General features: G+C 42.6%; 1 protein-coding gene across 1 annotated transcript in view; it reads right to left on the minus strand.

Annotated features, from left to right (window-relative positions):
* LOC121286224 (ABC transporter B family member 1-like) overlaps positions 1–22,853 on the minus strand; it is a 196,929-nt gene that overhangs the window by 138,486 nt on the left and 35,590 nt on the right. The window contains exons 7-8 of the mRNA XM_041203246.1: positions 10,655–10,829; positions 3,162–3,222 (exon numbers count right to left, since the gene is read on the minus strand). Of these exons, the coding sequence (XP_041059180.1) occupies positions 3,162–3,222; positions 10,655–10,829 (236 nt within the window). The remainder of the gene's footprint in view (positions 1–3,161; positions 3,223–10,654; positions 10,830–22,853) is intronic.

A 22,853-nucleotide genomic window follows, 5' to 3' on the forward strand; every position in this document is an offset into this window, starting at 1 on the left:
TCCCCTTCCTCAACAATAAGGGAGCCTAACACATTAGTGCAAAAGGTAAGGTTAAGCTTTTCCAACAATCAACAGAAGTGCCGAGTGGGTGATCCATTTCAGCCTCCTCTGAAGATCCCCAGCATCAAAGATGCTAATCTTCAGCCAATTCTATTCGCTCCACATGGTATCAAGAAACAGTTGGAAGCATTGGATAGTGCAAAGGCTGAGGGCCATGCCAATATTCTGGCAATAGTACTGAAGACTTGTGTTACAGAACATGCTGCACATCTAGCCAAGCTGTTCCTGTGCAGTTACAACACTGGCATCTGCCCAGCAATGTGGAAAATTGCCAGGTATGTCCTGTACACAAAAAGCAGGACAAATCCAACCCGATCAATTACTGCCCCATCAGTCTACTTTCGATCATCAGTAAAGTGATGGAAGGGGTCATCAACAGTGCAATCAAACTGCACTTGCTTAGCAATAACTTGCTCACTGATGCTCAGTTGGGTTTCCTCAAGGATCACTCAGCTCCTGACCTCAATACAGCCTTGGTTCAAACATGGACAAAAGAGCTGAGCTCCGGAGGTGAGAGTGACTGCCCTTGACATCAAGGCAGCATTTGACAGAGTGTGGCCTCAAGGAGCCCTAGCAAAACTGGAGTCAATAGGAATCAGGGGGAAACTCTCCCCTGGCTGGAGTCATACCTAGCACAAAGGTTGTGGTTGTTGGAGGCCAATCATCTCAGTTCCAGGACGTCACTGCAGGAGTTCCTCAGGGTAGTGTCCTAGGCCTAGCCATCTTCAGCTGCTTCATCAATGACCTTCCCTCCATCATAAGGTCAGAAGTGGGGATGTTTGCGGATTATTGCACAATGCTCAGCACCATTCATGGCTATGTCCAATTGCAGCAAAACCTGGACAAGATCCGGGCTTGAGCTGACAAGTGGCAAGTAACATTCGGGCCATGCAATGTCCATCTTCAACAAGAGAGAATCTAACCATCGCCCGCTGACATTCAATAACATTAACATCGCTAAATCCCCCACTATCAACAACATGGGGCTTGCCAGTGACCAGAAACTGAACTGTACTAGCCATATAAATACTGTGGCTGCAAGAGCAGGTCAGAGGTTAGGAATCCTGCAATAAGTAACTCACCTCCTGACTCCATAAAGCCTGTCCACCATCTACAAGACACAAATCAGGAGTGTGATGATCCACTTGCCTGGATGAGTGCAGCTCACACAACACTGAAAAAGCTTGACATCATCCAGGACAAAGCAGCCCACTTGATTGGCACCCCTCCCACAAACATTCAATCCCTCCACCACTGACCCACAGTGGCGCAGTGTTGCCATCTACAAGGTGCACTACAAGAATGAAACAATGCTCCTTAGACAGTACCTTCCAAACCCACAACTGCCACCATCTATGAGGACAAGGGCAGGAGACACATGGGAACACTGCCACCTGGAAGTTCCCCTCCAAGCCACTCACCATCCTGACTTGGAAACATACCGCGGTTCCTTCACTGTTGCTGGGCCAAAATCCTGCAGCTCCCTCCCTAATAGCATTGTGGGTGTACCTACACCACCTGGAATGCAGCAGTTCAAGGCAGCAGCACACCATCACCTTCTCAAGGGCAATTAGGAATGGGCAATAAACGCTAGCCTAGCCAGTGATGCCTACATTCCAGAGATGGGAACCTATTGGTTGGCAACCACAGATAAGACATATATACATGGCACCACTGTGTGCAGCCTAGTATTCTTCTTTTTGTTTCGAATACACACAAGTGAAACAAGTAGGATCCAAAACATTACTTCCTGTAAGGATCCATTATGATCCTGAGTCGAGGATTAACTCTTCTATGCAGGCTGAGGTTATAAAAGCAGTAGTACAATTCGGTCACTTGATTCCCCCACTTTCCTTAAAGCTTCAGTCCATTATTAAAAAGACTGCCATGTCACAGAAACACCTGGTACAAATTACGCAGGATGTTTCTAAAAGAAAGGAAGTTATTTAAAATCTTGGTATGGTGGCATATTGGTGGGAGGTCACATATACGTAGGGCAACATCCTTGGGTAAAGCTGCTGTGCCTGATTCTTTTACTTGTTCATCTGATATTGACTGTGCATATTTTTTTTCTTTGTTCTGTTTAAAGTATGTTACTAAAAGACCTGCTAGGCGAGGCAGAATGCTTAATGAAATTACTCTTAGGGAAAAGGTGATTAATTATGAGGAATCAATGCTATATCACATTTCAGCCTCTAGGTGGTGCCTACAGGAAATGTGAACCTTTTTATACTTATTATACTTTGTGTGCTACGAATTATTTTATGTGAATTTTGTATGAGCTCATAGATGATGGAAAGTTAGTTTTAGATGTGTGTTCAACTGAGGAAATACTGACAGCATGGCTTCAGTCAGTTAATCAGAATCACACTGCAACAAGGATCAATAATGTGAATAGCAAAATTAGGGGACAGATGTCGGAACTGTATGACCGGTTGGTTGGTTGTGGTCATAATGTAATGGGGAAAAAAGTGGTTATAGTTTGCAGCAGTGTATGCACGGATGGACTTTGCAGCCATAATCAAATGGGCACAAGGGTCAGCAAGTCCAGCCAATGTTTATGTGGCAAAGAGTTAACATTGGACTGATCACATGTTGATGATATGCTGTTTGGTATGTACTCAGGGTCATGACATGATTAATGAATTAATAAATGCATTGCCTGATGAAATAAGACAACTAATCAAAGCAATACATCTGCATCGGTTAATCAGAGTATAACAGGTAAAAATGACCAGACTTAAGAGACTCATTATGCAGATTTGAAGATGGCATAGAGAGAGACAAGAGAAAAGGAGTCATGAGCTGTTTGTGCCACTAGAATCAGTGGGAAGCAAGAACATTCCGAATTTGGAAACTGACTGCCTTCACTGTTAAGTATAACTTTTGTTGCTTAATGAATTGTCCTAACAACAATGCATCAAGTGTCTTCTTGTCTGGGATTTATTGTCTCATCTCTGAACCTCTTACATATTCTATTATGTTACATTCTTATTTATGTATTTACCTCTGGTTCTGCTAAAAGAAAATACCAAATAAAATGTATTTGTATCACGTTGAAAGTACATCAGTCTGATGTTGCCGTTTGTTCTCATACCTACCGTTAAAGTATTCTGAATAATCTGAGTATCAGATGACAAGCGACTTGTTAATTCGCCAGTTCTGTTAAAAGAGGAAATTTAATTAAAAAGGTTAAAAATTGACCTAAATTTAATGCAGCATTCGACCAAAATCAGAAGATGTTATGAAGTTTACTTGCACATTAATGAAGTTGCACCTAAAAAGTCATTTCAATAGACTGACAACACCAGCTCTGGATCCCAAATGAGCATCTGAGCAAAAATTGATAAGTAAATAAAATTGCAACATCATAGAAAAGGGCTCATTTCTTCAGTACAAATTTCTTTATGATTTGTTTACTACATACAGATCTAAAACTTCATGCTGAACTTTGGGGTGCCACAATTTCAAACATACCTGCTTTTTGCTCTAAGGCTAAAAGTGGCACATACTAGAAAAATGTTACTTGAAATGTATTGATGTAAAATAACTGGAGAAAACAATTAAAACTGAAAGATATATGTTCTCTTCACTCTTAGGTTCTTCTCCTCCACCCCCCCCCCAAAAAAAATCCAAATGCATATACTCAAGTGCAGCATCCTGCACATAGGCTAATGCCACTTCCAGCCATATAAGAGAGCACATATGTAATGTGGAATTTCCTTAGTCCTCAGAGCTTCTGTAACTCTGCCTCTCACAGTTCAATACCTTCACTATGTGTACCCCAAGCAACCTGTCTGAAATTAGCACCTATGTATACCTGCTACTAAATAAGCTTTCAACTAGTTAAACAGATAGCTTTGATAGAACATTCGGAAGAAGAATTTTTAAGTCAGTTTTCCAGCAATTAATAAAATAAAGCTAGAATAAAAAATACTTGATTTATAATTGTTCTTGAAATTAAGCTTCTTGTGTGTTATTTCACAGATTTTAAAGTCAAATGGTAACTCAATCCACAAGAAATTAAGAAAAATTTTGCATTCATGAAAAAAATTCAATGTTAACTTACAAAAAAATCAAGGCAACACAATGAAAAATGGATAATTCTCTCGAAGGAAAATACCATCTATACTCAATTTTTATTTCATGCAGCTTCATATATACACTGGAAAACCAATGAGACAGCTAATATATTCTGGTAATTGTACACATTTACACATTGTTGCAGTTCCGCTATTTTCTGTAAATATTAAAGGATAAGGCTTCATTACGCAATCATAAAGGTGAGTAGATCAAGTTGTAGTTTAAGAAGATAGTATTCATAATTTCTGGGGAAACTTAAAATTCTATTTTAACTGGAAATGGCCTATCTTGATCTTGATGCTTTTCTCTGCAGGAGTATGAGGCTGAAAATTTTGAAAGTCATTTTCAGCTTTGAATAAACTTGTTTTCAAATCAAGAATACAATTAAAATTGGCTTCCCAATAGATTTAAGTTTCATTATTGAAAGCTAATACCATTGAAAAAATCTTAACCAACCTGCTAACATTGTACTTTATTCATTAGCGAAAACCTAAATGAAGTGGTAGTTATAGGGGCAGACAAGCAAAGTAAACTCCTAGCAAGCTTAGTAGGTTGACGATATCAAAAGAATGGGCTGCGATTTGTATGGTGTGCATGCAAGGTGGAAGCATAAAACACGAGGAGAACACAGTGAAATAGGGGCTCCTTTTTGTTGTAGCTAATTAATGTTATTGTCAGTGGATATAGTTATAGTTATAGCAATGTTATAGGCCAATTACTCTCAAAAATTTCTGTTTCCAATGTGGAGTGGGAGTTGCTTGTTGGGATGGAAAATTACAGATCTGACAAATAAAACAAAGGTAGGCTTTTACTTTATAAGTTACAGGATTGCAATCAAAGCTTTAGTGATATACTTGAGGTTTTTTTTTGGACTTCCCTACTAATCTCAGTCAAGTTATCTGTCACTGTTTTAAAGACTATATACTAAATCTTTAGAATGTAAGTTTAGCACCGTTAATAGCCACCTAGATTTAAAGAAAACATGGTATAAAATGCTCATGTACCAACATGCCTCATATATTACAAAGTGACACTTATAGCTTCACACTCATGTTCCCTGATAAAGCACACATTAGGCACTCAGAGACAAGCTGCTTCGCCAAAAGGGAGTGAATATGGGAAGCCCTCAGCACTATTTACAGAGCAACATTGACAGAGGCTGTGGGCACATATCCACACCTGCTGTTAGCCAAGAATACTTCAGTCATTATAATGAAGATTATTAGTTGTAATTGAAATAGGCAGAATGAAAAAAGGCTTGCATATACAAAGAGCTTTTCCATTTTACACGAGTTGTGTGTATTTTTTTTTGCTACTGAGGCTGTCATTCATTGTTAAATTTTTGCTGCAAAGTCCCACTCCTGTGTTGGCTGCCTTTGAAGTGCTTTTACTGACATTTTCTTCATATTTTAAATATGTGCTACATCAGATATCGTGTGGGGGAAGATTGAAGATAGCCAAGCTTGACAGGGTTTAACAAAGATAAATGGCCACTACATTAGACATATACTGTGCTCAGTTGGTCATCAATGACAAAACAAAGTACCATTGAAAGATATGTGTTAAAGCACAGACATCTGGATTAGATCTTCACTGGAAAAGGATCTGCAGGCTCAAAGCTGCTGTCAAACATAGCACTTCTCTTCACGAGTGACATAAAACATGCCACCTTATCAAAATTAATTGGTTAATAATTAAAAGGATCCAAACATAAAAGAGGTCTTTATCTTTCCTTCCATATGCTTCTGGTTTCTAAGTAAAAACAGATAGAGGTTTTTCCACTTGTGACTTAAAATATTAAAAATATCCAGTTAATTTTTTTCCTGAATTTTACATTTTAAGTATTTCAAAAGGTGCTCAGGACCATAATGACAAATATAGACGTTATTCTATAAAACATTTATCTTTATTCCCTTAAACCTGGCAATTAACATACAAGTGATTTTTTGCTTTGAAACATTTTCTAAACTATCCAACCTCAAATTTAAACATTTTCACCAAGTAGATCCTCCTGTTGTGACCAGGGGCAGGGTTTTTCAGTTGGCGTGCGGGGGCAGGCCCTACATGCCAATGCGTAAAATGACATGCAATAATGTCGGGCGTGCATCCCAACGTCATCATGCTCTCGCGATGTTTCATTCGGAGGGCGGCGCTGGAGTTGGCTGTGTGCCCGCCAATATTTAAAAGGCCTATTAAGGGAGTGATTAATGTAATTGTTAACGCTGCCTATCCAACCTTAAGGTTAGCGGGCAGGCAAAAATGCCAAGCAGCCTTCACGCTTTTAGGAAACCTCATCCACGAGCAGGGCGAGATTTCCTAAAGCTTTTATTAATTTAACTTTTCAAAATTCCTACATATAAAAATGTGACACAGTCACATAAGGGGACATGTTAAAATACATTTTTAATCCATGTATTTAATATTTTTAGTAGCGATTCAATCTCCCTGAGGCAGCTCTGTGCCTCAGGGAGAATGAGGCGCTGTTCCGCGCACATGCGCAAAAGAGTGCAGGCCCCAACTCTCTCCTCCCCGCACCTGCACAGGTAGTGCTGAGCACTATCGCTTGTGTCTTACGATAGGGCGGGCCTTAATTGGCCTACCTGCGTAAAATGGCAGCACGGAGCTGATCTTGGGTAGTGATCAGCTCTGCACCCACTCTCGCCAAGCCCGCCCACTGCCTGAAAAATTCAGGCCCAGAAAACCAAACCCCATCTCTACCCATCATTGATTTCGAACTGGCTAAATAATTATAGCTGTAAATTGCTCACTGCCATGACTGTTTCATTCCTCTGGCATGGGCACTCACTATAGGTTTATAGTTATTATATAGCTCTTGATTTAAGAGAAAAAGTACAGTGCAACATTTAAAACACAATTTCAGAGAAAGCAAAAACTCTTATCTCTTCATCTCAGAATTTTCATTAGATCGTTTTTGAAACAATAGCATCATTCAGAAGATTCTTTTTTGAGTGCCTCAATCAACTACTAGTGTGACTAACTTGATTTTAGTTTTACATCTGGTTCATTTTATTAGAAAAAGAAAAAATAAGTTAGAAAGGTGGCTAGTAATCTAATAGCAATAATGAACTCTAAAGTTTGTGTACTTTGGGGGCTCTACCATGTCAGCAATGTTTTAACATTTGGCTTTGCCTTATTCTGAAAACATCTAGCTTGATCAATGTGAAGTATGAATACCTTGTCAGTCATTATAGGTTAAATACGTTAAGCTTGTAATTTGTGTCTGGCATCATTCCTTTGTTCCTCATCAATCATTTTAATTACAAACATTGTCATAGTCTACATGTTCCTCCATGTAATCAGTTAATAATCTATGGCTAGAAGTGTGTGTGTGTCAGAAACTGCAGCTGAGCATTTTAAGTAAATAGTCATCAGAAACCTACTGTTTTACACGCTTTAAAAAAAAAGATGGCTGGGAGTGTGTCGGAAACAATCCTACTTTTGAAATTCACATTTTACAGGAAGCCTGTCTAGCTTTCACTATGTTAATGTGCTCTGCAGTTTGATCACTACAGTTATATTTTGTTGTTCTACTTTGCAACTCATGGATAGATTTTGCAATCAATGGCGAATGAAGGGCACACGCCATAGACCTTGAAGAAAGCTCCCCACAAAGATCTAGCAATTTCTGTGGTAGGAATTACCCCTTTCCCCACGCCAGTTTAAATCTGGCGTCAAATCAAGGGAATCTCTTGGCGTGCGGCAGCAACGATGTCAGCAACCAATCAAATTTGAAGTATTCACACACAAGCCAGGAAATTAAAGTGTTTAAAATTTAATTTTAATCTAATTTTTGACCTAAATTTTAAGATAGCAAAATAAATCTATGACAGTATTAAGTTACAAGCTAAAATAAAGATGCAGACTTCTATTTAAAAGAATCTTTAAAAAGGTGAAATGTTTTCACGATAATGGGGAAATTTGACATTCTACAAATATAAAATTAACTTTTGAGAGCCAGTTAGACTGTTTAGGAACAGTTGCAAAGTTAATCCACTGTTAAAAACCCAATTATATCTTATTTAACAAGGTGCAACTTCTAGCAATTTTACATTGAGACTAACTGCTTTAGAGTGGACATTCTCATCAATTCATGACTACAATGGAGATAGCAGTCTGTGAGAACCTCTACAGCACATCTTATGGAGGAACCTAGACTCATTGACAGCAAATTCTGGTTTCTGCATTGCTCTACATGTCTGAAATCATGAAGTGGCTGTCAGTTTCAATGGAGTAACGACTGTGAACACTGATCGTTTCATCATTACCACAGCAAAATCCGGGCATGAATTCACAGTTCAGTTGAGCCCTACCGATGTCCATCTTCTGTAAAGTTCCGTAATGCAGTTTTGCATGATGTACAATGGTTAATTTTTAAGGAACAAATGTATGCATTGCAACAGTTATACATTCCTTTCTGGAGCAAAAACACAACAGGAAAAGCGGCCCAACCACGGCTAACAAAAGAAATTAAGGATAGTACTATATGACTTCTGTTTGGATCTAAAGTTGCTGGAAAAAGTAGCAAGCCTGAGGATTGGGAGCAGTTTAGAATTCAGCAAAGGAGGACCAAGAGATTGATTAAGAGGGAAAGCATAGAGTATGAGAGTAAACGTAGAAGGAACATAAAAGCAGACTGTAATATTTCTCTAAGTATGCAAAAAGACAAAGATTAGTGAAGACAAATGTAGGTCCCTTACAGTCTGAAATGGGAGAATTTATAATAGAAAACAAGGAAATGGCAGAGCAGTTAAACAGCTACTTTAGTTCTGTCTTCACAGAGCAAGGCACAAATAGTTTCCTAGAAACACTAGGGAACCAAGGGTCTAGTGAGAAGGAGGAATTGAAGGAAATTAGTATTGCGCTGGAGAAATTAATGGGACTGAAAACAAGCATGCAGGTGCAGCAAGCAGTTAAGAAGGCAAATGGTATGTTGGCCTTCATTGCGAGATGACTTGCGTACAGGAGCAAGGATGTCTTACTGCAGCTGTACAGGGCCATGGTAAGACCACACCTGGAGTATTGTGTGCAGTTTAGATCTTCTTACTTAAAAAAGGATATCCTCGCTACAGAGGAAGTTCAGTGAAGGTTCGCCAGACTGATTCCTGGAAGGGCAGGATTGTCATATGAGAGATTGGGCTGACTAGGCCTCTGTATTCACTGGAGTTTAGAAGAATGAAAGGGGATCTTCATTGAAACATAAAAAATTCTGACAGGGATGGACAGACTGGACACAGGGATATTTCCTCTGGCTGGAGGGTCTTGAACAAGGGGTCAGTGTCTCAGGTTACAGGGTAGGCCATTGAGGACTAAGAATAGGAGAAACTTCTTCACTCAGGAGGGTGGTGAGCCTATGGAATTCTCTACCACAAAAGACTGTGGAGGCCAAGTCACTGAATATATATAAGATGGAAATAGAGAAATTTCTGGACTCTAAAGGCGCCAAAGGGTATGGGGAGAGCGCAGCAATATGGCATTGAAAGAGAGGATCAGACATGATCGTATTGACTGGCGGAGCAGGCTCGAACAGCCAAATGACCTACTCCTGCTCCTATTTTCTATGCTTCTATGTAACAAGAACAAAATTAGAGAAAATATGGAACGTTGCTCCCACAATTGTCAATATCCTAAAGTTACAGGCAATCATCTCATTATAAACTGATGAAAATTTCAATTGTTGATTGTATTGTTATAGGATCATGACTACATGGATATTTAACAGAATTAGTCTGTCGTATTTTATCAAAAAACTATTCGCTGTCTTAACAATGCAACCAAACTTTTGACTCAGATTTAAATAGTTAAGCAACTAACGTGTAATGGTTGAAAATGTGTTCCGTCAAGGCTAGTGAAACTTCATTGAAATATTATTAACTAGGAATTTGAATCTATAATGAATTAGGATCTTTGTTTCAATAATCATAGAATATTTCACTATCAACATCTTTGCATATCCTTACCACCATAAGTGCGCACAGAACACATTAAAACAACAGACATAGTAAAATTACTGTTTATCAATAACTCAAGCACCACAGTACAGATTCCAATTCTGCGCATTATTGGCATTTAACTTCTAAGTGGGGGTTTCCTGCCTGATGTGTGTATGTCCTGCTGCAACATAAACAGCAACTGAGGAGAAGTCCGGAGCTCTCTCCATCCAACCATCCATTCCTGAAAAGTTGAGTAGAGGGGAAAAAAAAACAAACAAAAAAAAAACGAAATGACGAACTTGGGATTCTTTCCATGATGTTTGCATTTACATTCAATACAAGATCAACTTCTGAAAATACGTCCAGGAATCAATTTTCAAGTAAAAGAACAAGTTCAATAATTCTAGGAAGAAACATAATTCCCATTAAAATCCATCATCACCTTTTAATTATACAGCTTAAATTCTAAGAGACAAGTCTTTTTTATAAGCCTCGACATTTATAGCCTTTGTTTTATCACAATTACAGGACTCATCATACTGCAAGTCCATGGCACCCACCTGTTCTCATCGAAGAATGCGATTTCTTGCATTATAATGCTGCCAAAAAGCCTTTTGCGCAGTCTGGCCACCAGCCTATGTCCCGCAAGAACAAAAAAGTAGGCGCGGATAAACGAACAAGCAGCACCACCGACATAAATGCCAAAGAGGATAAGAATCATTTTGTCAAGATCCTCTAAAAGAAAAAACAGCAATCTTTCAAAATGAATTTTTAAAAACACAAGATTAGATTGACTTCATAGAACCAAATATTGCGGTTTTAACAAGATTTTTAATCATTCTTTTGCTAATGTTTTTCCAAGGCATATTTTCAGTTCTCATTTTTATACAAAAAAAGCAGGGTGTGGGGGTTTGTGGGGGGGGGGGGGGGGGGGGGGGGTGGCGGATGGACAACATGTAGCAGTGGTAACCAACAACGTTGTTATCCTGCAGCCACTGCAGCACCTAAGAAATAATAAAGCACTAATGTATAATGCTAAAGCACACGTATCAAATGTAGTCAGGATCGATCCCTAACAGCATATTTTAAATTCACATCACATAGTTCCACATCTACTTTCAGTTGTCCTAGGCAATCCGATTCCTTTCCCGGCACGGATTGAATTTTCAATTAGGTCTAAAAGCAAATCTTGGCCCACATTTTGCTACGGTGGGGCATCTTGTGACTTTTTCCATCTACCCTTCAGTGTGAAAATTGTTGTGCTGCAATTTTCTGTAAGTGCAAGCTGATAACAGTGCAGTGAGCTCAATGGGGCTAGGACCAACAGACAATCTCCTTAACTAATGAGATTAAAAGTTTGTGAAAGAAAAGGAACAACAGAGAAAGAAAGTCAAATCAGGTATAGACAGAGATACAGAGAGAGGGAAAGAAAGATTGTACTAAGAGGGGGGCAATGAGAGACAAAAAGGAAAAGTAAGGCATTTTTTAAAAAATCACCAAGAACAATTCATTACTTCCAGTACTGAGACTTAGCAGTTTCAATTGTTCCATATCAGAGTCAATGGCCTGGTTTTCCACTCTCAATTTGGGTAGTGGGAGTTGGGAAACTTCCTGGCTCACTGCAGCAGTCTCAGGAAAAAGTGCCCAAAGTAACAGGATCCACGATCAGTGGAACGGGGGCAGGTGGAGGAGTGGGGGATGATGGCGTTGGGTGCAAGATGGAGTTGCGCCCACCACCCTGGGTCAGAGGCAGCCACATGGGCTATCAAGTGTTTAAAAAGCCTGCTTTCGGTTCTCTGGGACTTGGTCCCAGTTGCTTTCTTAAACATTAAGCCCTCTAGCCCTCACCCACCCATGCCCATACATCCATTGTCCGTCATACCCTCCATGTCAACCCATGGCCCCTTATAGCCTCTATACCCACTTAGCAAAAACTCATGATCCCCACCCACCCATGACCCTTTGTAACCCCTATGCCAACTTAGTGCAAACTCATGACCCCCCCCACCCTTTTGTCCTTACACCCTCCATGCCAACTCACCCAGTATCCATCATGGGCAGACATCAGGAGCAATGCAGCAAAGAAATGTAATTCTAAATATCTATTATAGAGCTCACTATATAAAAAAAAGTCTTCCCATTTATGGTCATTCAAGATATTTAAATCCAATCATGTACTTAATCCCTAATCAAAATATATAGACTTGTATTCCCATCTATCTGCTGCCCTTGTCCTTCTAGATGGCAGTGCTCATAGGTTTGGAAGGCGCTATCTAAGGAGTGTTGGTGAATTTCTGCAGTGCATCTTGTAGATGCTGCACACTGCTGCTTCTATGCATTGGTGCTGGAGGGAGCGAATGTTTGTGGATGTGGTGCCAATCAAGTGGGCTGCTTCGTCCTGGACGGTGTCAAGCTTCTTGAGTGTTAAGGGAGCTGCACTCATCCAGGCAAGTGGAGAGTAATCCATCACACTCCTGACTTGTGCCTTGTAGATGGTGGACAGGCTTTGGGGAGTCAGGTGAGTTACTTGTTGCAGGATTCTTAGCCTTTGACCTGTTGCTGTAGCCAAAGTATTGATATAGCTAGTCCAGTTCAATTTCTGGTCAATGGTAACCCCCCAGGATGTTGATAGTGGGGGATTCAGTGATGGTAATGCTATTGAACGTCAAGGGTCGATGGTTGGATTCTCTCTTGTTGGAATGGTCATTGCCTGGCACTTATGTGGCGCGAATGTAACTTGCGACTTGTCAGCCCAAGCCTGGATACAGGGTAGTGTTTCCTTAACACAATTGCTGGATGAGTTACATACTAATAATGGCATACATATTAAACTCATTCTTATTTTAGCACCAAATGCTGGCTCCATTAAATGCTTTCAGGACTTCAACACATTAACTAAAAGATGCATCAATTGAAATCAAATCTAGGGAACCAGTTTGAACTAATTTGCTGCAGAGTCAAAGATACCACACAAGAGCAATGCAAATGCTTCAGCAATCACAGAAGCTAATAACCTTTCCAATTACAGGAATTAATACATTATCAGCACCACAATTAAGAACTCATCTGGGATGTTTACTAACACTTCAAAAAACAATTCCATTTCTGTGCTATTAAAGAAATGTAAGAAATCAACAGACTAAAACTATAGTTTTGAACAAAAGCACAGAAATCTTCAAATATTTGTTTGAATATTTCCCCTTGCAGGTTCTATTCATTCTGCTTAATTATAATTCTACTCATTCTAATTAATAAGACAGTTTTTTATTAAATTGTTCTTGGGATGTGGATGATCCTAAGAGGCCACTTTCACTGCCCATTCTTAGTTGCCCTGAGGTGCATGGATGTGGGCCTTCTCCTTGCACCACTGCAGTCCTGGCAGTGATAATATCCTTACAACTGATGTTAGATAGGGAATTCCAGCATACTGGTTCAGCAATGAACAAATAGAACCAACGTCTGTGTAAGTCTGCTGCGTGACTTGTGTGGGGGAATTTGGAAGCGGTGACATTCACATGACCTGGCTGCTCACGTCCTTGTTGGTAGCACAGTCCATGGGTTAGAAGGTGCCACTGAAATAGTTTTGGTACATTGCTGTTATGTAGCCTATAGATAAGACATACTTAGCCATAGTGCTGCACGGATGGAGAGGGTAAATATTGAATCCATTGGCTCACCAACAATCATGTGAAATTCTCTGCTCTAGATGGTGTTGACTTTCTTGAGCATCATTATGGCTGCAACCATCAAGGCAAATGCAGAGTACCCCAAAACCTCTTGTTATGAAATCCATTCATTCTGCGTCTCTGTCTGCTCTGTAAGCTTGTATACTGTGGAAATTGTAAGATTTAAAGGTACAGGATGTTGCATGCTTGTTACATTTGTTCCTGCCTAGTAACAAGGCCAGAACCCTCTTGGAGTGCTGTGATCGGTCACCAGATCAGTTCAAGGGTCAGTGAATAGCACTTCTTTGGGAGTCAGTTTTAAGTCAGTCAGCCAACAAATGTCCCAGAGGTAAGAAACAAGAGACACAAGACTGGAACAGGTCCCCGTTGAGTTAAGTAAAGGAGAAAAAGAGTCTCCATTTAAAGAAAGAGTTGCAGGGAGCAGAATTTATGTGAAGTGAGCTCAGCAGAAGCCCGGATAGTTGAAGAAGGCTTAAGAAAAGCCCTGAAGATCTGTGAAGGCAGCCAAAGGTCGGTGTTGTGCTGTGGGCTGTTGGGGCAAAGGTAAACCTTTGTAGCTGTGGTGTTTTGCTTCAAATGGCCAAAGATTTAAAATTGTGTTTGTAAGTTGATGCTTGAATTTACTCAGAAATCCAGGGGAACCTAATCTCCAAAGGCGTGACTGAAACCCTTTGAGGTGAATCATCAGTTGAAGCTGTGTGAGTTGGAGTGACTTTTGGAGAGAATTCCAAGGCAAGATTTTCAAAGGTGAAGATTGGAAACCCTCATGAGGGAGATGAAGTTTCAGTGAGGTTGGTTGATTCAGTGTGAGTAACGTCTGAGTGGGTTGTTGAGAAATCCATGGAATCTGTTTTGGTCACACTTGGCATGTATTCTGTACCTCATACTTACCCTGGATGTTAGAGCATAAGATAGACATTGTTTTATCTTTCCGACCTGGTATAGTAAAGTTTATACTTGTTTGTTCAAAATCCATAGAATCTTGTGGCTTTATTTTATCAGCGGTGTCTTAAATCTCAAACTTTGTCTCCTTTAAACATTATTGGCCCCTAACCAGATGTCTCCCACAACCTAGGATCTAGCCAAGGATTATAACACTCTGTTAACATCAATTAGTAAATGATTCTTTCACAGCAGTATTGTCTCAGGTAAACCACACTGGGTCGCCTTCTATAGCGTAACTTTTGAAGAGAAACTGGTTTCGATTTTTAAAATACAAGGTGCCATTTTGCTAATGGCTACTAAATTCACAAATCACTTTTATGTCTAGGAGATGGACAGAGAGAAGCTCTTCTCTATTAACTGCCCTTCCCACTTAAGTCTGTGGAATGGGGTTTCAGTCCAATAAGCTGTAAATCAAAGTTACTGTCCTGTGCAAAGAAGCTACCCCCAGCATCTAGCTAAGCCCAGGCTGCACTAAAGGAATAGAACACTGCTCTAGGCCATCAAGTGTCACAAGAGGCAGAATTTTTCACTCGGCATGCTGATGTGCGCCCGACAAGCTCGAGTGTAAAATAGTGTGCGATGACATCGGGTGAGCATCCCGACATTATCGCGCACTCACACGATATTTCGCTCAACAGGCATGCACAGGTGCCAGAGCCGCGCCCACCATTAATTAAGAGGCCAGTTAAGGCCATTAAAAAGTTAATTGATGCCAATTTTTCACTGCCCATATGATTTCATGTTTGTCGCATGGGCAAAACGGGCAGGTAGCCAGCCAACAATTTCAAAAACCTCACCCACGAGCGGGATAAAAAGGGTCGGCAGCATTGCCAGTGTGAATAATGAGGAGTTTGGTAGATAGTTTGCTGCTGGTGACTTATTGGTATATGGCAGTTTCATCTCTGTTCGGGGCTTCATTGTTAGCATTTCCAGGCTTCATTTCAGGATTCCTTGGTGTCTCCAAAGACCCCGAAGAATTCAGACCATGTGGACCCTTCCAGGTATCAGACAGCCTTCTGTAAGCCTGGTAATGGGGATTGTGGTCTCTGCTGGAGACACATATTCTGTGGAGTAAGAGAGGGGCAGAAGGGAGAAGAAGCCAGGTGTCCCAATGTAGCTTCCAGGGGAGCGACCTGTGGGAGGAGAGGCACAGGCACAGGGGGCACAGGGCCAACAGGAAGTCGGCACTATCCTGCTGCCAGGATTTACAGGCAGTGATGCAGCTACCTCAATATGTCCGAGGTGCAATGCCAAAGGAGGCTCCGCCTCTCAAGGGAGACAGTGGCCTCCATCTGTCAGAGGATCGGGCCTCAGATCACCCCCAACTGTGGGTGGACACCCCATGCCAGTGATTCTGAAGATCACAGTGGCCCTCAACTTCCATGCCTCCGGTTCTTTCTATGGGTCGGCCGGGGGTGGTGCTTGTGGAGTCTCCTAATCAGCTCTCCATTGTTGCATCAAGGTGGTGACAGAAGCTCTGTTCAGGCTGGTATTGATTTTCATTCATTTTCGTACAGACAAGGCAGGCCAGGCTGAGCAAGCCAGAGGTTTTGCAACGATTGCTGGGTTCTCCCGCATCTAGGGTGCCATCGACTGCACACATGGCCAGTGGGTCAGCTGCATGATTTCATCAACAGGAAGGGATTCCACTCCATGGACGAGCAGATAGTATGTGACCACAGGATGCAAATTCTGCAAGTCCGTGCAAGGTAACATGGCAGCTCCCATGACATGAACATCCTGAAACACTCCCAGGTGCCGAGGGCCTTCAGTGCTCCAGCCCAACTGGATGGGTGGCTGCTGGGTGACAAGGGCTGTCCGTTGGGTGAAAAGGTGGCTTATGACACCTCTCCACCACCCAAGAACAGAGGCAGAGCAGTGGTATAACAGGAGTCATGCCTCCACAAGGGCAGTGATACAGAGGACCATAGGTCTTCTGAAGACTCGCGTCCGATGCCTGGGCCATTCAGGGGGAGTACTACAATACCCTCCAGAGTGGGTGTCACTGATAGTGGTCGCATGCTATGTTCTCCACAATCTGGCACAGGCAAGGGGGGACCCAATGGAGGAAGATGATGTTGACGCAGCTGCACAGGACACAGATGATGAATCCATTAGAGAATCAGAAGAGGAGCACGGTGAGGAGAACACTGAGGACATGAAAACAGACCTCTCTAACCACCAGGGAGGCAGGGATACCAGCGATGCCTTGATCCAACACTCCTTCAGCTGGGCTTCCAAATTACCGCTCCCATCTCATGCCAGGGCTGCCGCTCCATCCCAGATGTTTGAAATGGCCTTTTTCTTTGACCCCAAAGTCCACTCAGTGCCTGAACAATAAAGTTTCGAGCCACCCATATTCAGCATTACATACTGGCGTAACCTGCACCACATTAAGTAAAAAAGATTATGCATACCTAGGCCATTACGACAAAAGAAAATTTTCCTCTTGTTGACAGTCAAAACAAATTAACAGAAACTTCTCTAGTTTTCATTCCAAAGCCAGTAAAGATAAACAAAACATTGCACAACTGAAGATCACCCGTGACCAGTCCCTCTTGCGCTCATGGTTTGCGAGTGCTACATCCTGGTGCTCCCCCGTCGCTGGCACTAGCATTGGAGACAGCCTGCTGGCTTTGCTGTCCTGTTGGCCTTGGCAGTCATCCGTTGGCCAGCAGAGCCTGTGCTGGCCCCGCCTGGGAGGGAGTGGCCAGTGCCTCGGCTGGTATCTCCCCAGTCGTCGCAGCCTCATCAGATGCCATGGTCACTGGCAGAGGGTCGGAGGAGCTGCTGCTGTCATCCAGTGCGCCCTGAGAGGAGCCCGCAGAGACAACAGGCAGCTCGTGCGCCAGCACAAGGTCGCACTGGACCTCCCTGCTCACTATTGATGGAAGGGCACCTCGCTGGGATACTGGGTGCCTCATCCATCTTCCACACGGACACTGACCGCCTGAGATCAGTGCCTGTGTGAGGGCTTGCAGGTTTGAGCGCAACCCCAGGAACCCCTGATTCTATTCCTGGAGCTGCCTCTCCACCAGAGTCGCCAGTCTCTCAATGGAGGAGGCAGTGCATGGCCATGAAGGTCAACACAGTGCTGGTGCTCCCCATGGACTCCTCCATTACAGAGGCCATGGCAGGCATACCCTCATGAATCTCTGCCAGATCCTCCCGCGCATCTCACCGGACATATGGATGACTCCAGAGGCTTATCATCTGCCTCCAACTACTGGCACCCTGGGCACACTCTGCCTCCGCCTGCACCTCAAGCAAGTGTGAAGTACCCTCACCGCTGTGCACTGACATTCTAACCGAAGACCTAATGCCCACCGAGGTGCTGGTATCTGTGCTGGGGCCTGGTTCAGAGAGCGGGTGTGACACAGGTGCATTCGGAGCCTGGCGTTCCTCTGGCATCAGGGGTGTGTCTTTGGGGTCCTGCGATTGGGTGCGTGGTGGCAAGCCTAAGGGAGAACAATGACATGTCATTAGTTTAAGTCATCACACTATCACTGTGCATGCCAGGCACCCTGGTCAGATCATGGAGATCTGCATCATGGTGCCATCGTCCCTCAATGATCAATGGGGTGCCCAATTTTGAGGCTCCCATCAATGAGGAGACTACACAAGAATGTTTGCACCATCCGAAACTCCCACCTCAGTACACTGCACTCTTAACTTTGTCTGACATTCCGGCCTCTCTGCAGTCGGTTGACCGAGGTGTCTCTCCAGCTCCGAGGCATCCTGCTTATATCTGGTTAGGGTTAGGAGGTTAGAGGGGCCTCCGCCTTTCAATATGGTTATTGGCCATCTTCTCCTGAAAGGGTAGAAGGTTGGTTAGTCCACTCTCTACCTGCAGCGCCATTGCAGCAGCCTGGCCAACCCCACCTGAGGAACACCTTGCAGGGCACATTCGAGTCGTGGCCCTTGAGCCTCCAGGCACTCAGTCCAAGCAGCCAGGGCTCAACCCCTTGGCCAGCTCCAGTGTCATTGAAATTGGCGCTCAGACTCTAACATCCCTGAGCTCCACGGAGGACGGCCAGCCCTTAACACCTCAACACACTGATCCATGCCAACACATACTCCACCTTCCTGAGTGCAGGAGGTCGTTAAACCTCTTGCAACACTGGACCTAGGTGCGCCGCTCAACATCACGGCTGTTGACCAGCTATGCCACCTCCTCCCAAGCTTTTTCATAAGATGCAGTGGCCTCTTCCTTCCATCCCTGGGGACAGGGGTGTCCCTCCTGGCAGCCACCTCCTCCAGGAGGACCGTGAGGCACTCATCAGAAAACTGGGGTGGGGGCCCAAGTGTCCACCCGGCCTGCTCTCCCACCTGGCATCTGCAGGCGCATTGGAATCCATAATTTTTAATTTCCGGCTGACAACACCAAAAATGTCTTCCTCGCCGGCAGCCTTCCAGGGCCTGACTATGCCGGTTTTAAACCAGCCGCCTGGTCGCCATTGGACCCAGCAGCCAATGGCCCACTAGTGTGAAATCACGGTCAGGGGCCGATCACGGGCCATTTCCCGCCCACTCCTGGGCCCGCCGAACTCAAAATTCTGGCCAAGACATCATCTAGTACAAATTGTCTCAGATTACACCTAACAACCCTACCTCTGTATAATCAATTAACATTTCAGACAATTCCAGTTTACACTGCTGCCACTGGCAACTTCGACTACAAGCTCAAACTTTTGAGAAAGGTGGATGGATGCCTCCAAGTAAAACCCTTAATGAAAGTGGTCAAAGCACAAAAAGCTATTTTATAGCCAGGTCTAACCACAACACTGAAATGGATAATTTAGTATGCTAATTTTATTAGAAACCTTACTGTGAGTTGCAACCAGGAGCCTGGAGGAAGAAAAACTGGGACCAAAAAAGTTATACATGAGCAAATCAGAATGAACAGGTATGTATATCAATCAGGCAGAAATGCCAATATCAGTCAGAAAGAAGAAATATGCATTGAGCTAGGGTAACTGGATATGAATCAATCATGTATGAGTTTTTGACAGTCTTTGCAAATCAAAAGGGGTTATCCTTGGGTCAGTAGTAGCACCTCTGCATCCGAGGGTGCAATACATAATGCACGTTCTTTCTTCGTCAGAATTAGCTCACCTCAGGTGTCATACAGGAATGTGCATATACATAGTTTTTCTATTCCATATTGGCAAGTCGCCCATGGTATTGCTCATGGTGAGATGAAGGATACTGTGTATGTTGTATAACATATGATACTACATTCAATTTGATGGAGAGAAGAATGGATCTAAGACTAGCATTTTAAACTTAAATAAGGGCAATTATGAAGGCATGGAAACAGAGCTGGCTAAACTGAATTGGGAAATTAGGTTAAGGGATAGGTCAGTAGAGATGCAGCAGCAGACATTTAAGAAGATATTTCAGAATACTCAGAAAAGATACATCCCAGTGAGAAAGGGCTCTAAAGGAGGGACACACCATCTGTGGTTAACTAAAAAAGTTAAAGATAATATCAAATTGAAAGAAAAAGTGCAATTCTACACTTCTGCAAAGATGAGTGGCAAGTCAGAAGGTTGGACAGAATATAAACAGTAAAGAATGACTAAACAATTATTAAGAAGGGAGAAATTGAAGTGAGAGAGAATGGTAGCTAGAAATCTAAAAACAAATAGTAAGAGTTTCTACAAGTATTTAAAAAGGCAAAGGGCAAGTAAAGTTAGTGCTGGTCCTCTAGAGTGAGAATGGGGAATTAATAGTGGAAAATAAGGAAACGGCAGATGAACGGCAACATTTGAGCCACACAAGTGTTAGGCAATGACCATCTCCAACAAGAGAGAATCTAACCATCGACCCTCGACATTCTATGGTATTACCATCACTGAATCACCCACTATCAACATCCTGGGGGGGGGTTACCATTGGCCAGAAACTAAACTGGACCAGCCACATAAATACCGCAGCACCAAAAATAGGTCAGAGGCTGGGAATTGTGCAAAGAGTAACTCACCTCTTGACTCCCCAAAGCCTGTCCACCCCCTACAAGGCACAAGTCAGGAGTGTGATGGAATACTCCCCACTTGCCTGGATGAGTGTAGCACCCACAATACTCAAGAAGCTTGATACCATCCAGGACACAGCAGCCCGCTTGATTGGCACAACATCCACAAACATTCACTCCCTCCACCGCTGACGCACAGTAGCAGCAGTGTGTACCATCTACAAGGTGCACTGCAGGAATTCACCAAGGATCCTTCGACAGCACCTTCCAAACCCACAGCCACTACCATTTAGAAGGACAAGGGCAGCAGATAGATGGGAACACCACCACCTGGAGGTTCCCCTCCAAGTCACTCACCATCCTGATATGGAATTGTATTGCCGTTCCTTCACTGTCGCTGGGTCAAAATCCTAATAGCACTATGAGTGTACCTGCACCACATGGATGGCAGCGGTTCAAGAAGCAGTTCACCACTACCTTCTCAAGGGCAACTAGTATTGGGCAATAAATGCTGGCCCAGCCAAAAAGCCCACATCCCGTGAATGAATTAAAAATAAAGTTGAACAGATATTTTGTGCCTGTCTTTACTGTAGAGGATACAAATAACATCCCATAAATAATAATGAATCAGGAGGTGAAATGGAGGGAGGAACTTAAAACAATTAGAATCACTAGGGAAAGGTACTGAGAAAATTATTAGAACTAAAAGCTGACAAGTCCCCAGGTTCTGATGGACCTCATCTTAGGATCTTAAAGTGGTGGTTGCTGAAATAGTAGATGCATTGGTTTTAATTTTCCAAAATTCTCTAGATTCTGGAATGGTCCCATCAGATTGGAAAATAGTGAATGCGACTCCTCTATTCAAGAAAGGAAGGAGACAGAAAGCAGGAAATTACAGGCCAGTTAGCTTAACATCTGTTGCAGAGAAATTGCTGGAATCCATTATTAAGAAGGTTACAGCAGGGCACTTAGAAAACAGAGTCAACATAGTTTGTAAAAGTGAAATCATGTTTGACTGATTTATTGGGAGTTATCTGAGGAAGTAACTAGCAATATGGATAAAGGGGAACCTGTAGATGTACTGTACTTAGATCTCCAGAAGACATCTGACGAAGTGGCACATCAAAGGTTATTACACAAAATAAGAGCTCATGGCATACAGGTTCATATATTAGCAGGGATAGAGGATTATTTAGCCAACAGGAAGCAGAAAATAGGAATAAATGGGTCTTTTTTGGGTTGGCAACGTGATGAGTGGAGTGCCACAGGGGTCAATGCTGGGCTCTCAACTATTTACATCAATCACTTGGATGAACAGATCAAATGCATGGTTGCTAAATTTGCTGATGACACAAAGATAGGTAGGACAGTAAGTTGTGAAGAGGTCATAAGGAGTCTGCAAAGGGACATAGATAAGTGAGTGGGCAAAAATTTGGCAAAAGAAGTATAATGTGGGAAAATGCGAACTTGTCCACTTTGGCAGGAAGTATAGAAAAGTAGCATATTATTTAAATGGGCAGAGATTGCAGAATTCTGAGGTACACAGGTATCTAGATACCCTGGTACATGAATCACAGAAGTTAGTATACAGGAACAGCAAGTAATTAGGAAGGCAAATGGAAAGTTTGCAAGGGCAATGGAATATAAAATTAGGGATAAAACAAAAACAGAATTACCTGGAAAAACTCAGCAGGTCTGGCAGCATCGGCGGAGAAGAAAAGAGTTGACGTTTTGAGTCCTCATGACCCTTCGACAGAACTTGAGTTCGAGTCCAAGAAAGAGTTGAAATATAAGCTGGTTTAAGGTGTGTGTGTGGGGGGGCGGAGAGATAGAGAGACAGAGAGGTGGAGGGGGGGCTGTGGTTGTAGGGACAAACAAGCAGTGATAGAAGCAGATCATCAAAAGATGTCAACGACAATAGTACAATAGAACACATAGGTGTTAAAGTTAAAGTTGGTGATATTATCTAAACGAATGTGCTAATTAAGAATGGATGGTAGGGCACTCAAGGTATAGCTCTAGTGGGGTTTTTTTTATAATGGAAATAGGTGGGAAAAGGAAAATCTTTATAATTCATTGGAAAAAAAAAGGAAGGGGGAAACAGAAAGGGGGTGGGGATGGGGGAGGGAGCTCACGACCTAAAGTTGTTGA

The sequence above is a fragment of the Carcharodon carcharias genome, chromosome 13, assembly GCF_017639515.1.
Source record: "Carcharodon carcharias isolate sCarCar2 chromosome 13, sCarCar2.pri, whole genome shotgun sequence".
In the NCBI taxonomy this organism is placed as follows: Eukaryota; Metazoa; Chordata; class Chondrichthyes; order Lamniformes; family Lamnidae; genus Carcharodon; species Carcharodon carcharias.